This window comes from Salmo salar, chromosome ssa22, assembly GCF_905237065.1.
Source record: "Salmo salar chromosome ssa22, Ssal_v3.1, whole genome shotgun sequence".
Lineage (NCBI taxonomy): Eukaryota > Metazoa > Chordata > Actinopteri > Salmoniformes > Salmonidae > Salmo > Salmo salar.
In genome coordinates this window covers 59,229,143-59,243,608 of record NC_059463.1, presented here as the reverse complement: position 1 = coordinate 59,243,608, position 14,466 = coordinate 59,229,143, and the positions used below count along the sequence as shown (strand labels likewise).

At 39.5% G+C, this 14,466-nt stretch overlaps 1 protein-coding gene across 10 annotated transcripts in view; it reads left to right on the top strand.

Annotated features, from left to right (window-relative positions):
• The window catches only part of atp2b2 (ATPase plasma membrane Ca2+ transporting 2), a 212,181-nt gene that overhangs the window by 131,235 nt on the left and 66,480 nt on the right, over positions 1–14,466 (top strand). For all 10 annotated transcript variants that reach the window (XM_045705378.1, XM_045705371.1, XM_045705370.1 and 7 more), the window contains one exon: positions 3,820–4,062. In XM_045705378.1, coding sequence (XP_045561334.1) covers positions 3,820–4,062 — 243 coding nt within the window. The remainder of the gene's footprint in view (positions 1–3,819; positions 4,063–14,466) is intronic.

The window sequence follows — 14,466 nt, the reverse complement described above, 5'->3', positions numbered from 1 at the left end:
TATTATCCTACGTGTTGCAGCGTTAAAAACTATTATCTAACGTGTTTCAGCACTAAAAACTATTATCTAATGTGTTGCAGCATTAAAAACTATTATCTAATGTGTTGCAGCACTAAAAACTATTATCTAACGTGTTTCAGCACTAAAAACTATTATCTAACGTGTTGCAGCATTAAAAACTATTATCCTACGTGTTGCAGCACTAAAAACTATTATCCTACGTGTTGCAGCACTAAAAACTATTATCTAACGTGTTGCAGCATTAAAAACTATTATCCTACGTGTTGCAGCACTAAAAACTATTATCCTACGTGTTGCAGCACTAAAAACTATTATCCTACGTGTTGCAGCACTAAAAACTATTATCTAACGTGTTGCAGCATTAAAAACTATTATCCTACGTGTTGCAGCATTAAAAACTATTATCTAACGTGTTGCAGCATTAAAAACTATTATCCTACGTGTTGCAGCATTAAAAACTATTATCCTACGTGTTGCAGCATTAAAAACTATTATCCTACGTGTTGCAGCATTAAAAACTATTATCTAATGTGTTGCAGCATTAAAAACTATTATCTAACGTGTTGCAGCATTAAAAACTATTATCCTACGTGTTGCAGCATTAAAAACTATTGTCCTACGTGTTGCAGCATTAAAAACTAGTGTCCTACGTGTTGCAGCACTAAAAACTATGATCTAATGTGTTGCAGCACTAAAAACTATTATCCTACGTGTTGCAGCATAAAAAACTATTGTCCTACAAGTTGCAGCATTAAAAACTATTGTCCTATGTGTTGCAGCACTAAAAACTATTATCCTACATGTTGCAGCAGTAAAAACTATTATCTAATGTGTTGCAGCATTAAAAACTATTGTCCTACGTGTTGCAGCACTAAAAACTATTATCTAACGTGTTGCAGCATTAAAAACTATTATCTAATGTGTTGCAGCATTAAAAACTATTGTCCTACGTGTTGCAGCACTAAAAACTATTATCCTACATGTTGCAGCAGTAAAAACTATTATCTAATGTGTTGCAGCATTAAAAACTATTGTCCTACGTGTTGCAGCACTAAAAACTATTATCCTACATGTTGCAGCAGTAAAAACTATTATCTAATGTGTTGCAGCATTAAAAACCATTGTCCTACGTGTTGCAGCACTAAAAACTATTATCTAACGTGTTGCAGCATTAAAAACTATTATCCTACGTGTTGCAGCACTAAAAACTATTATCCTACGTGTTGCAGCATTAAAAACTATTATCCTACGAGTTGCAGCATTAAAAACTATTGTCCTACGGGTTGCAGCATTAAAAACTATTATCCTACGAGTTGCAGCATTAAAAACTATTGTCCTACGTGTTGCAGCATTAAAAACTATTATCCTACGTGTTGCAGCACTAAAAACTATTATCCTACGTGTTGCAGCACTAAAAACTATTATCTAACGTGTTGCAGCACTAAAAACTATTATCTAACGTGTTGCAGCACTAAAAACTATTATCCTACGTGTTGCAGCATTAAAAACTATTATCCTACGTGTTGCAGCACTAAAAACTATTATCTAACGTGTTGCAGCATTAAAAACTATTATCCTACGTGTTGCAGCATTAAAAACTATTATCCTACGTGTTGCAGCATTAAAAACTATTATCTAACGTGTTGCAGCGTTAAAAACTATTATGTAACGTGTTGCAGCATTAAAAACTATTATCCTACGTGTTGCAACATTAAAAACTATTATCCTACGCGTTGCAGCACTAAAAACTATTATCTAACGTGTTGCAGCACTAAAAACTATTATCTAACGTGTTGCAGCACTAAAAACTATTATCCTACGTGTTGCAGCATTAAAAACTATTATCCTACGTGTTGCAGCACTAAAAACTATTATCTAACGTGTTGCAGCATTAAAAACTATTATCCTACGTGTTGCAGCATTAAAAACTATTATCTAACGTGTTGCAGCATTAAAAACTATTTCCTACGTGTTGCAGCACTAAAAACTATTATCTAACGTGTTGCAGCATTAAAAACTATTATCCTACGTGTTGCAGCATTAAAAACTATTATCCTACGTGTTGCAGCATTAAAAACTATTATCTAACGTGTTGCAGCACTAAAAACTATTATCTAACGTGTTGCAGCGCTAAAAACTATTATCCTACGTGTTGCAGCATTAAAAACTATTATCCTACGTGTTGCAGCACTAAAAACTATTATCTAACGTGTTGCAGCATTAAAAACTATTATCCTACGTGTTGCAGCATTAAAAACTATTATCCTACGTGTTGCAGCATTAAAAACTATTATCTAACGTGTTGCAGCACTAAAAACTATTATCTAATGTGTTGCAGCACTAAAAACTATTATCTAACGTGTTGCAGCATTAAAAACTATTATCTAACGTGTTGCAGCGTTAAAAACTATTATGTAACTTGTTGCAGCATTAAAAACTATTGTCCTACGTGTTGCAGCATTAAAAACTATTGTCCTACGTGTTGCAGCACTAAAAACTATTATCCTACGTGTTGCAGCAGAAAAACTATTATCTAACGTGTTGCATCATTAAAAACTATTATCCTACGTGTTGCAGCACTAAAAACTATTATCCTACGTGTTGCAGCATTAAAAACTATTATCTAACGTGTTGCAGCAGTAAAAACTATTATCCTACGTGTTGCAGCATTAAAAACTATTTTCTAACGTGTTGCAGCAGTAAAAACTATTATCTAACGTGTTGCAGCATTAAAAACTATTGTCCTACGTGTTGCAGCATTAAAAACTATTATCTAACGTGTTGCAGCGTTAAAAACTATTATGTAATGTGTTGCAGCATTAAAAACTATTATCCTACGTGTTGCAGCACTAAAAACTATTATCCTACGTGTTGCAGCACTAAAAACTATTATCTAACGTGTTGCAGCATTAAAAACTATTATCCTACGTGTTGCAGCATTAAAAACTATTATCCTACGTGTTGCAGCATTAAAAACTATTATCTAACGTGTTGCAGCACTAAAAACTATTATCTAATGTGTTGCAGCACTAAAAACTATTATCTAACGTGTTGCAGCATTAAAAACTATTATCTAACGTGTTGCAGCGTTAAAAACTATTATGTAACGTGTTGCAGCATTAAAAACTATTGTCCTACGTGTTGCAGCATTAAAAACTATTGTCCTACGTGTTGCAGCACTAAAAACTATTATCCTACGTGTTGCAGCAGAAAAACTATTATCTAACGTGTTGCAGCATTAAAAACTATTATCCTACGTGTTGCAGCACTAAAAACTATTATCCTACGTGTTGCAGCATTAAAAACTATTATCTAACGTGTTGCAGCAGTAAAAACTATTATCCTACGTGTTGCAGCATTAAAAACTATTATCTAACGTGTTGCAGCAGTAAAAACTATTATCTAACGTGTTGCAGCATTAAAAACTATTGTCCTACGTGTTGCAGCACTAAAAACTATTATCCTACGTGTTGCAGCATTAAAAACTATTGTCCTACGTGTTGCAGCATTAAAAACTATTGTCCTACGTGTTGCAGCAGTAAAAACTATTATCTAACGTGTTGCAGCATTAAAAACTATTTAACAAAAACTTCTACCTGTACAATCTCTGTGACTAATTACTTCTGGCAGATGATAGCGCTTCATGTTGCACACATATCGCGGCAAACTATCTTTCTACTGCTGTCTGTGCCTTCCTTAATTGCCTCTGATGGGATGATAATTAAAAAAAATATATATATATATTGAATTGAAACAAGGCTAAAGCCTCCAACAACACGGTTGATATTTCATCCTCAGAAAATGATGAAAGATAATAACCTGGTCCGCCACCTGGATGCATGTGAGACGATGGGTAACGCTACGACCATCTGCTCCGACAAGACTGGCACGTTGACCACCAACCGCATGACGGCCGTGGCGTGCTACGTGGGGGACGTCCACTACAAGGAGATACCAGACCCTGGACTTCTGTCTGTTAAGTCTCTGGATATCCTTGTCAACGCCATCTCCCTCAACAGCGCATACACCACCAAGATACTGGTAAGAACCTGTCACACTTATATACTCTGCTAACAGGATACTGAGATATTACACCAACTACATACTGAGATACTGAGATATTACACCAACTACATACTGAGATATTACACCATGAACATACTGAGATACTGAGATATTACACCAACTACATACTGAGATACTGAGATATTACACCAACTACATACTGAGATATTACACCAACTACACACTGAGATACTGAGATATTACACCAACTACATACTGAGATACTGAGATATTACACCAAATACATACTGAGATATTACACCATGAACATACTGAGATACTGAGATATTACACCAACTACATACTGAGATACTGAGATATTACACCAACTACATACTGAGATATTACACCATTAACATACTGAGATACTGAGATATTACACCAACTACATACTGAGATACTGAGATATTACACCAACTACACACTGAGATATTACACCAACTACATACTGAGATATTACACCAACAAGATACTGAGATACTGAGATATTACACCAACTACATACTGAGATACTGAGATATTACACCAACTACATACTGAGATATTACACCATTAACATACTGAGATACTGAGATATTACACCAAATACATACTGAGATACTGAGATATTACACCAACTACATACTTAGATATTACACCAACTACACACTGAGATACTGAGATATTACACCAACTACATACTGAGATATTACACCAACTACATACTGAGATATTACACCAACTACATACTGAGATATTACACCAACTACACACTGAGATACTGAGATATTACACCAACTACACACAGATATTACACCAACTACATACTGAGATACTGAGATATTACACCAACTACACACTGAGATACTGAGATATTACACCAACTACATACTGAGATATTACACCAACTACATACTGAGATATTACACCAACAAGATACTGGTAAGATACAAGATACACCTGAAAAAAATGGACCCCCTAAAACACCTGAAATCCACTGAACCTCCTGAAACACCTAGAAGTGTGTTTTGCAGTAGAAGTGCAGTAGCAGTGTAGTAGTGTGCAGTAGAAGTGTAGTGTGCAGTAGAAGTGCAGTAGTGCGCAATAGAAGTGCAGTAGTGTGCAGTAGAAGTGCAGTAGCAGTATAGTAGTGGGCAGTAGAAGTGTAGTGTGCAGTAGAAGTGCAGTAGTGCGCAATAGAAGTGCAGTAGTGTGCAGTAGAAGTGCAGTTGAAGTGTAGTAGTGTGCAGTAGAAGTGTAGTGTGCAGTAGAAGTGCAGTAGTGCGCAGTAGAAGTGCAGTAGTGTGCAGTAGAAGTGCAGTAGCTGTGTAGTAGTGTGCAGTAGAAGTGTAGTAGTGTGCAGTAGAAATGCAGTAGAAGTGCAGTAGTGTAGTAGAAGTGCAGTAGTGTAGTAGAAATGCAGTAGTGTGCAGTAGAAGTGTAGTAGTGTACAGTAGTGTAGTAGAAGTCTAGTAGTGTGCAGTAGTGTAGTAGAAGTCTAGTAGTGTGCAGTAGTGTAGTAGAAGTGCAGTAGTGTGCAGTAGAAGTGTAGTAGTGTGCAGTAGAAGTGCAGTAGTGTAGTAGAAGTCTAGTAGTGTACAGTAGTGTAGTAGAAGTGCAGTAGTGTACCACCAGGCAGACTCTTTATAATATCGTCTACTGTAGAGTCTGGTCACAGCTGGACTGGAGCTATAATGTAATGCTGTAAAGAAACCTTGTTTAACTACCGCAGGGCAACAACACTGGAACACCAAAACCACACAGCTAATTCCACATAGCTAATTCCACATAGCTAATTCCACATAGCTAATTCCACATAGCTAATTCCACACAGCTAATTCCACATAGCTAATTCCACATAGCTAATTCCACACAGCTAATTCCACATAGCTAATTCCAAACCAGCATCCCTTAACGTAGTGCAAATTAAGAGCTGTACATTCATTAAACAGAATCTGATTAAAACATCAATGTATGTACAGTACCAGTCAAAAGTTTGGACACACCTACTCATTCCAGGGTTTTTCTTTATTTGTACTATTGTCTACATTGTAGAATAATAGTGAAGACATCAAAAATATGTTTTACAATGTAGAAAATAGTAAAAAAAATATATATATATATAAATAAAAACCCTTGAATAAGTAGATGTGTCCAAACTTTTGACTGGTTCTGTTTATCTTAATGAGAACGGACCCCAGAGCATCCGGGTTCAGAATAGAGTAATCTGTAAGGTCCATGATGCACCTTAACTATCCCCAACATGGGACGTGCCCTAAATCTACCGGCTGAGAACTTGTGTTGATTGGAAAATGCCATGTTGCAGTGGATATTTTAGTATTTGTGTGTGTGTGTGTGTGTGTGTGTGTGTGTGTGTGTCTGTGTGTGTCTGTGTGTGTGTGTGTGTGTGTGTGTGTGTGTGTGTGTGTGTGTGTGTGTGTGTGTATTGGGGCATGTTTGATTAGGTGTGTGTGTGTGTTGAGGCCTGTTTGATGAGGTGTGTGTGTGTGTGTGTTGAGGCCTGTTTGATGAGGAGTGTGTGTGTGTGTGTGTTTGATTAGGTGTGTGTGTGTGTGTGTGTTGAGGCCTATTTGATGAGGTGTGTGTGTGTGTGTGTGTGTGTGTGTGTGTGTGTGTGTGTGTGTGTGTGTGTGTGTGTGTGTGTGTGTGTGTGTGTGTGTGTGTGTGTGTGTGTGTGTGTGTGTGTGTGTGTGTGTCGAGCTGTTTGTATTGAAGCTTGTTTGATTCCAAAGCCCCAGCACATCCAGCTGGTTTTAGACAGCTTGTTTGTCCAGGTAGGACTGTGCTGCTATCTGATTGGTCCAAGTAAACTGGACGTGGCCGTTAGATTGGCTCTCCTGACTCCCAGAGCTCTGTCTGTGTCTGAGGGAGTAATCCTCTTCCTGGCATCTCTAGAAACACCTGTTTTTATTACTACCTGCATGTCTACCTCTTCCTCTACTGTATTTATTTATTTATTTTGCTCCTTTGCACCCCAGTATTTCTACTTTGCACACTCATCTACTGTCAAATCTACCATTCCAGTGTTTTACTTGCTATATTGTATTTACTTTGCCACCATGGCCTATTTATTGCCTTTACCTCCCTTATCTCACCTCATTTGCTCACATTGTATATAGACTTATTTTTCTACTGTATTGTTGACTGTATGTTTGTTTTACTCCATGTGTAACTCTGTGTTGTTATATGTGTCGAACTGCTGTGCTTTATCTTGGCCAGGTCGCAGTTGTAAATGAGAACTTGTTCTCAACTTGCCTACCTGGTTAAATAAAGGTGAAATAAAATAAATGTCCACAAAGGCCTAGAAGCCTAGGAAATTTGAATTGACCATACAACCTTCCTCAATGGACTGGATACGGGATAAGAGACAGATCAACAGATCGTGATTCTATTTAAAGCATCTGAAAGTGTAACCTTCTTAACCCCAAAAAACCCAACCGCCATTGACCAATCAAAAGATATCGAGTTTACAGTAAACTTTACCACCAGGCCCAATCTTAACAGGGTGCCACAGCATTTAAAGGCTTGTATTGGGGATGAGACCAATGTAAATAAGACACAATTCCTGAGGGGACAATCAAAACCCCCTTTGAATAGAGTAATTTAAAATTCACGCTGTACAGAGATACAAGTTACCACAGAGATCATATATACATATAGATAGCTTCGGAGATCCTCTTTAGGGGGCAAGTTTCAGATAGATACCAGACATTGATATTATAGTATTATTCTGTCACGTTCAATAGTCAGTCCTCTGGATACTGTAACAGAGAGATAGTCAGTCCTCTGGATACTGTAACAGAGAGATAGTCAGTCCTCTGGATACTGTAACAGAGAGATAGTCAGTCCTCTGGATACTGTAACAGAGAGATAGTCAGTCCTCTGGATACTGTAACAGAGATATAGTCAGTCCTCTGGATACTGTAACAGAGAGATAGTCAGTCCTCTGGATACTGGAACAGAGATATAGTCAGTCCTCTGGATACTGTAACAGAGAGATAGATAGTCAGTCCTCTGGATACTGTAACAGAGAGATAGTCAGTCCTCTGGATACTGTAACAGAGAGATAGTCAGTCCTCTGGATACTGTAACAGAGAGATAGTCAGTCCTCTGGATACTGTAACAGAGATATAGGCAGTCCTCTGGATACTGTAACAGAGAGATAGTCAGTCCTCTGGATACCGTAACAGAGATATAGTCAGTCCTCTGGATACTGTAACAGAGATACATTCAATAGTCAGTCCTCTGGATACTGTAACAGAGATATAGTCAGTCCTCTGGATACTGTAACAGAGAGATAGTCAGTCCTCTGGATACTGTAACAGAGATATAGTCAGTCCTCTGGATACTGTAACAGAGAGATAGTCAGTCCTCTGGATACTGTAACAGAGAGATAGTCAGTCCTCTGGATACTGTAACAGAGAGATAGTCAGTCCTCTGGATACTGTAACAGAGATATAGTCAGTCCTCTGGATACTGTAACAGAGAGATAGTCAGTCCTCTGGATACTGTAACAGAGAGATAGTCAGTCCTCTGGATACTGTAACAGAGAGATAGTCAGTCCTCTGGATACTGTAACAGAGAGATAGTCAGTCCTCTGGATACTGTAACAGAGAGATAGTCAGTCCTCTGGATACTGTAACAGAGAGATAGTCAGTCCTCTGGATACTGTAACAGAGAGATTGTCAGTCCTCTGGATACTGTAACAGAGAGATAGTCAGTCCTCTGGATACTGTAACAGAGAGATACAGGGCTGACTATTCCTTGGGCGTTGTCTTGAGCCATTTTCCCGGCAGCTCCAGGTGACCGAAAGCCGAGCCTACACATACAAAGTCAAAAATCTGTTTCCTACTTTTTTTTTGCCTCCTGTCTTTTCTCTGTAGCTGCACACACAGCGTGGCACCATATTGGTACCCTTTGCCCTACATAGTGGGAGAAGGGAGAGAGATAAAGTTTAAAATGAATGGAACAGGGAATAGGATGCCGTTTGGTAGGTTGTCCTCAAGCAGAACCGAGGTCGATCAGATAGCAGATGAAAAGTAGACAGTCTCCTTGAATACATTTTTTTTTTTTATGGAATAGTCACATGCTTCGTAAAAACTGAACCAGTTGAAAATATAACGCAATCATATATCCCCTCCATACAGAATACTACTGGTATTGTATTAACTGAAAACAGTTGAAATTAACAAAGCACTATTTCATTTCTACCAACGGTTGTATAAATCAAAAACGTATTTTACTGAGAAAGACTTAAAAAAAAAAAAAAAAATCTATTTTAAGTTACCAAAGTTGCACGATGAGCCTAAATCCCAATTTGGATAAACCGATCTCAATGCAGGAAATCCATAATGCCATTTTAGAGCTACAAAAATTCAAAATACACCTGGGAACGAGAAATCTTTCTGATTGAGAGGGGATCAAATAGTTATTTCCCTCATTAAAATGCAAATCATTCTATAACATTTTTGACATGCGTTTTTCAGGATTTTTTTTGTCTGTTATTCTGTCTCTCACTGTTCAAATAAACCTACCATTAAAATTATAGACTGATCATTTCTTTGTCATACAAAATCAGCAGGGGATCAAATATTTTTTTCCCTCACTGTATACGAAATATACAAGATATACAAAAAGCGCACAGAGAAACATCCATTATTGCTTATACGTATACCATGAGAACATTTCCTCAGAATAAATAAAGACATGATTCGAAGAGTGAGGAGGTAGAGACACCACTAGATGGGGTGTATCGAACACAAGAGGAAATATATATATATATATATATACCATTTACAGAAAATACTTCGATAACAATTCTTCATTCATGCCTGATGGGTGGAGAGTTTTTAAATAGAACATCCACCTGCATTCTGTCTGGAGAAGACTTGATTCAAGATGGCCACCCCTACGTGAAGGTTGTATCTGCTGTATAGCACAGGAGGAAATCAAATCAAATCCAATTTTATTAGTCACATGCGCCGAATACAACAGGTACACCCCATCTAGTGGGGTCTCTACCTCCTCACTCTTACCTTAGAGTGAAATGCTTTACTTACGAGCCCCTAACCGACAGTACAGTTTAAAAAAAGACGGATAAGAATAAGAGATAAAAGTAACAAGTGATTAAAGAGCAGCAGTAAAAAATTACAATATATACAGGGGGGTGCCGTTTAGTTGAGGTAGTATGTACATGTAGGTAGAGTTAATTAAAGTGATTATGCATAAATGACAACAGAGAGTAGCAGTGGTGTGGAGAGGGGAGGGAGTGGAGCAATGCGAGTAGTCTGGGTAGCTATTTGACTAGATGTTCAGGAGTCTTATGGCTTGGGGGTAGAAGCTGTTTAGAAGCCTCTTGGACCTAGACTTGGTGCTCCATTACAGCTCGCCGTGTGGTAGCAGAGAGAACAGTCTATGGAAGACACTGGGTCTATGGAAGAGACTGGCTCTACGGAAGAGACTGGCTCTACGGAAGAGACTGGCTCTACGGAAGAGACTGGCTCTACGGAAGAGACTGGCTCTACGGAAGAGCCTGGCTCTACGGAAAAGACTGGCTCTATGTGTAACCGATGTGAGATGGCCCTTGCGTTGAAAGGGCCGCGGCTTTTGTGGCGCGATGGGTAACGATGCTTCGTGGGGTGTCAGTTGTTGATGTGTGCAAGAGTCCCTGGTTCGAGCCCGGGTTGGGGCGAAGAGAGGGACGGAACCTACACCGTTACATATGGAAAAGACTGGTTGACCGGTCTCTGAGAAATGACATGCAAGACAGGATTTAGGTTCATTTTTAGGTTCATTTCTCCTCACTGCACTCTTAGTGTTCTATAATACATGTTCCTCCTGTCTACTGGTTCGGCCCATGTATTGCTTATTGCATCGACAAGAGCTCAGGTATATGACGTTAGGAGAGCCGCGTGTGAATAACTGTTTGATAGTGTTTGATTGTATGCCAGTGTCCGAGCTGCTGAATAGGCTCACTTTGTTACAGGAATCACATACATGTATAGTACAACTTCAGCAGTGATAGAAACCAATCACCTGGTCCAGTCTTCCGTCATTTCATTTAAGGGGGATGGGTATGAGTGTCCGTCTCGAACAATGAAGTGCCCTGATATTCCTGGACCTGCCGTGTGAAAAGAGAAGAGGGTCAGAGGAAAAAAAACGTTTTTTTTTTGACAAGCAGGATTTAGTCATGAAACACATTCCGATGTTTCGTAATAACTCTCATGATGTCATCGCTCTAGTCTTGATGTGATGTCATCGCTCAAAGGACAATATGTAGAGGTACAGACTCATGAATGTTTTTGTTTCATTTTTTATTTTATTTTTACTTTTATCCCTTCTGGTAGAGCTGCCATCAATGGGAAGTACTCTACTGAGAGCATCATCAAGCCATTTTGTGTGTGTGGGGGGGGGGGGTTAGTTTGAAGTTACTGTCTTGGAGTGAACGAAAAAACAGGGGAAAATATGTTACTTATAATATGTAATTAATACTAATCATGTGCATTGGTACAACATAATTGATACAAAATCATTATACCAATCTGTAATATATAATTTTATACAAATGATGTACACAATGAGAAACTGCTGGCAATTTTCATCATGACTCCAACTTTACCATTATTCATGATATCAATTAACTATTTATTGTCTTGTTCTTCAAATTTCGTTGCAGTCCTCCCATACAGTACATGCAACATTTGTATTTAGAATTTTTGTTAGGATGAAATTTTGATATGAAAAGAAACGAAAGTATAGAAATGCCTTTGAGACAAAATAGCACGAGAAAGAGAGCATGTCATGTGTTGCTGTTGTTGTTGTTTGGTTAGTGTGATATGTTGTCATGTGTTGGAGAGGAGTCGTAGATTATTCTTTTTACAATTCGTCAAGCTCTGTTAAGTTGGTTGTTGATCATTACTAGACAGCCATGATCAAGTCTTGCCATAGATTTTCAAGCTGGATTTAAGTCAAAACTGTAACTTGGCCACTCAGGAACATTCACTGTCTTCTTGGTAAGTAACTCCAGTGTAGATTTGACCTTGTGTTTTAGGTTATTGTCCCGCTGAAAGGTGAATTTGTCTCCCAGTGTCTGTTGGAAAGCAGACACTTTTTATCGTAAAAAAAAAATAATCCTTAGTCCTTTCTGATGACAAGCATACCCATAACATGATACAGCCACCACCATGCTTGAAAATATGAAGAGTGGTACTCAGTGAAGTGTTGTTGGATTTGCCCCAAACATAATGATTTGTATTTAGGACAGAAAGTTCGGGCTGCAGTTTTACTTGAGTTCCTTATTGCAAACAGGATGCATGTTTTCAAGTATTTTTATTCTGTAAAGGCTTCCTTCTTTTCACTCTGTCAATTCGGTTATTATTGTGGAGTAAATACAATGTTGTTGATCCTTCCTCAGTTTCTCTGTTTTAAAGTAAAGAGAAAAAAAGGGTGTCTGTCAAATGTGTGCCTGTGTGAACGTGTTATGTGTGAGTGAGTGTGTGTATGAGTGAGTGTGTGTGTGGGTGTTGGAGTGTCAGTGTAAGTATGTGTGAGTGTGTGTGTAGAGTCCAGTGTGTGTGTGCATAGAGTCAAAAGAGTTAGTGCAAAAAGGGTCAATAAAGATAGTCCGGGTAGCTATTTGGTTAACTACAGTATTTAAGAGTCTTATGGCTTTGGGGGTAGAAGCTGTTCAGTTGCCTTTTGATCCAGACTTTAATGCAGGGAAACTTAAATCAGTTCTACCAAATCTCTATCAACATGTTCAATGTGCTACCAGAGGGAAAAAAATTCTAGATCACCTGTACTCCACACACAGAGACGCTTACAAAGCTCTCCCTCGCCCTCCATTTGGTAAATCTGACCACAACTCTCTCCTCCTGATTCCTGCTTACAAGCAAAAATTTAAGCAGGAAGCACCAGTGACTCGATCTAAAAAAAAGTGGTCAGAGGAAGCAGATGCTAAACTACAGGACTGTTTTGCTACCACAGACTGGAACATGTTCCAGGATTCTTGAGGAGTACACCACATCAGTCACTGGCTTTATCAATAAGTGCATTGAGGACGTCGTCCCCACAGTGACTGTACGTACATACCCCAACCAGAAGCCATGGATTACAGGCAACATTCGCACTGAGCTAAAGGGTAGAGCTGCCGCTTTCAAGGTGCGGGACGCTAACCCGGAAGCTTACAAGAAATCCCGCTATGCCCTGCGACGAACCATCAAACAGGCAAAGCGTCAATACGGACTAAGATTGAATCATACTACACCGGCTCTGACGCTTGTCGGATGTGGCAGGGCTTGCAAACTATTATAGACTACAAAGGGAAGCACAGCTGCAAGCTGCCCAGTGACACGAGCCTACCAGACAGCCATCTATTGTATTTCATGAACTTGTGTGTGTGTGTTGCCTACCCTCACCACCTGGGGGTGGCCCGTCAGGAAGTCCAGGATCCAGTTTCAGAGGGAGGTGTTCAGTACCAGGGACCTTAGCTTAGTGATGAATTTTGAGGGCACTATGGTGTTGAATGTTGAGCCGTAGTCAATGAACAACATTCTTACGTAGGTGTTCCTTTTGTCCAGGTGAGAAAGGACAGTGTGAAGTGCAATAGAGATTGCATCATCGTGGATCTGTTTGAGCGGTAGGCGAATTGGAGTGGGTCCAGGGTTTCTAGGATGATGGTGTTGATGTGATGTGATGTCTTATCAAAGCAGTTCATGGCTACAGATGTGTGTGCTACGGGGCGGTAGTCATTTAGACAGGTTACTTTGGCGTTATTGGGCACAGGGACTATAATGGTCTACTTAAAACATGTAGGTATTATAGATTGGGTCAGGGAGAGGTTGAAAATGTTAGTGAAGACACTTGCCAGCTGGTCAGCGCATGCTGTGAGTACGCGTCCTGGTAATCTGTCTGGCCCTGTGGCCTTGTGAATGTTGACCTGTTTAAAGGTCCTCCATATGGAGCCCAGCCACTACAGAGAAGCGCTAGCAGCATCCAAGATGCATCAGAATTTGACAACAGAGCTTGCCTCGGAACAAGCTAGCCTCGGAACAAGCTAACCTCGGAACAAGCTAGCTTCGGAACGAGCTAACCTCAGATACGAGCTAACCTCAGAACGAGCTAGCCTCAGAACGAGCTAGCCTCAGAACGAGCTAACCTCAGATCGAGCTAACCTCAGATCGAGCTAACCTCAGAACGAGCTAGCCTCAGAACGAGCTAGCCCCAGAACGAGCTAGCCCCAGAACGAGCTAGCCTCAGAACGAGCTAGCCTCAGAACGAGCTAACCTCAGAACGAGCTAGCCCCATAACGAGCTAACCTCAGAACGAGCTAACCTCAGAACGAGCTAGCCTCAGAACGAGCTAGCCCCAGAACGAGCTAGA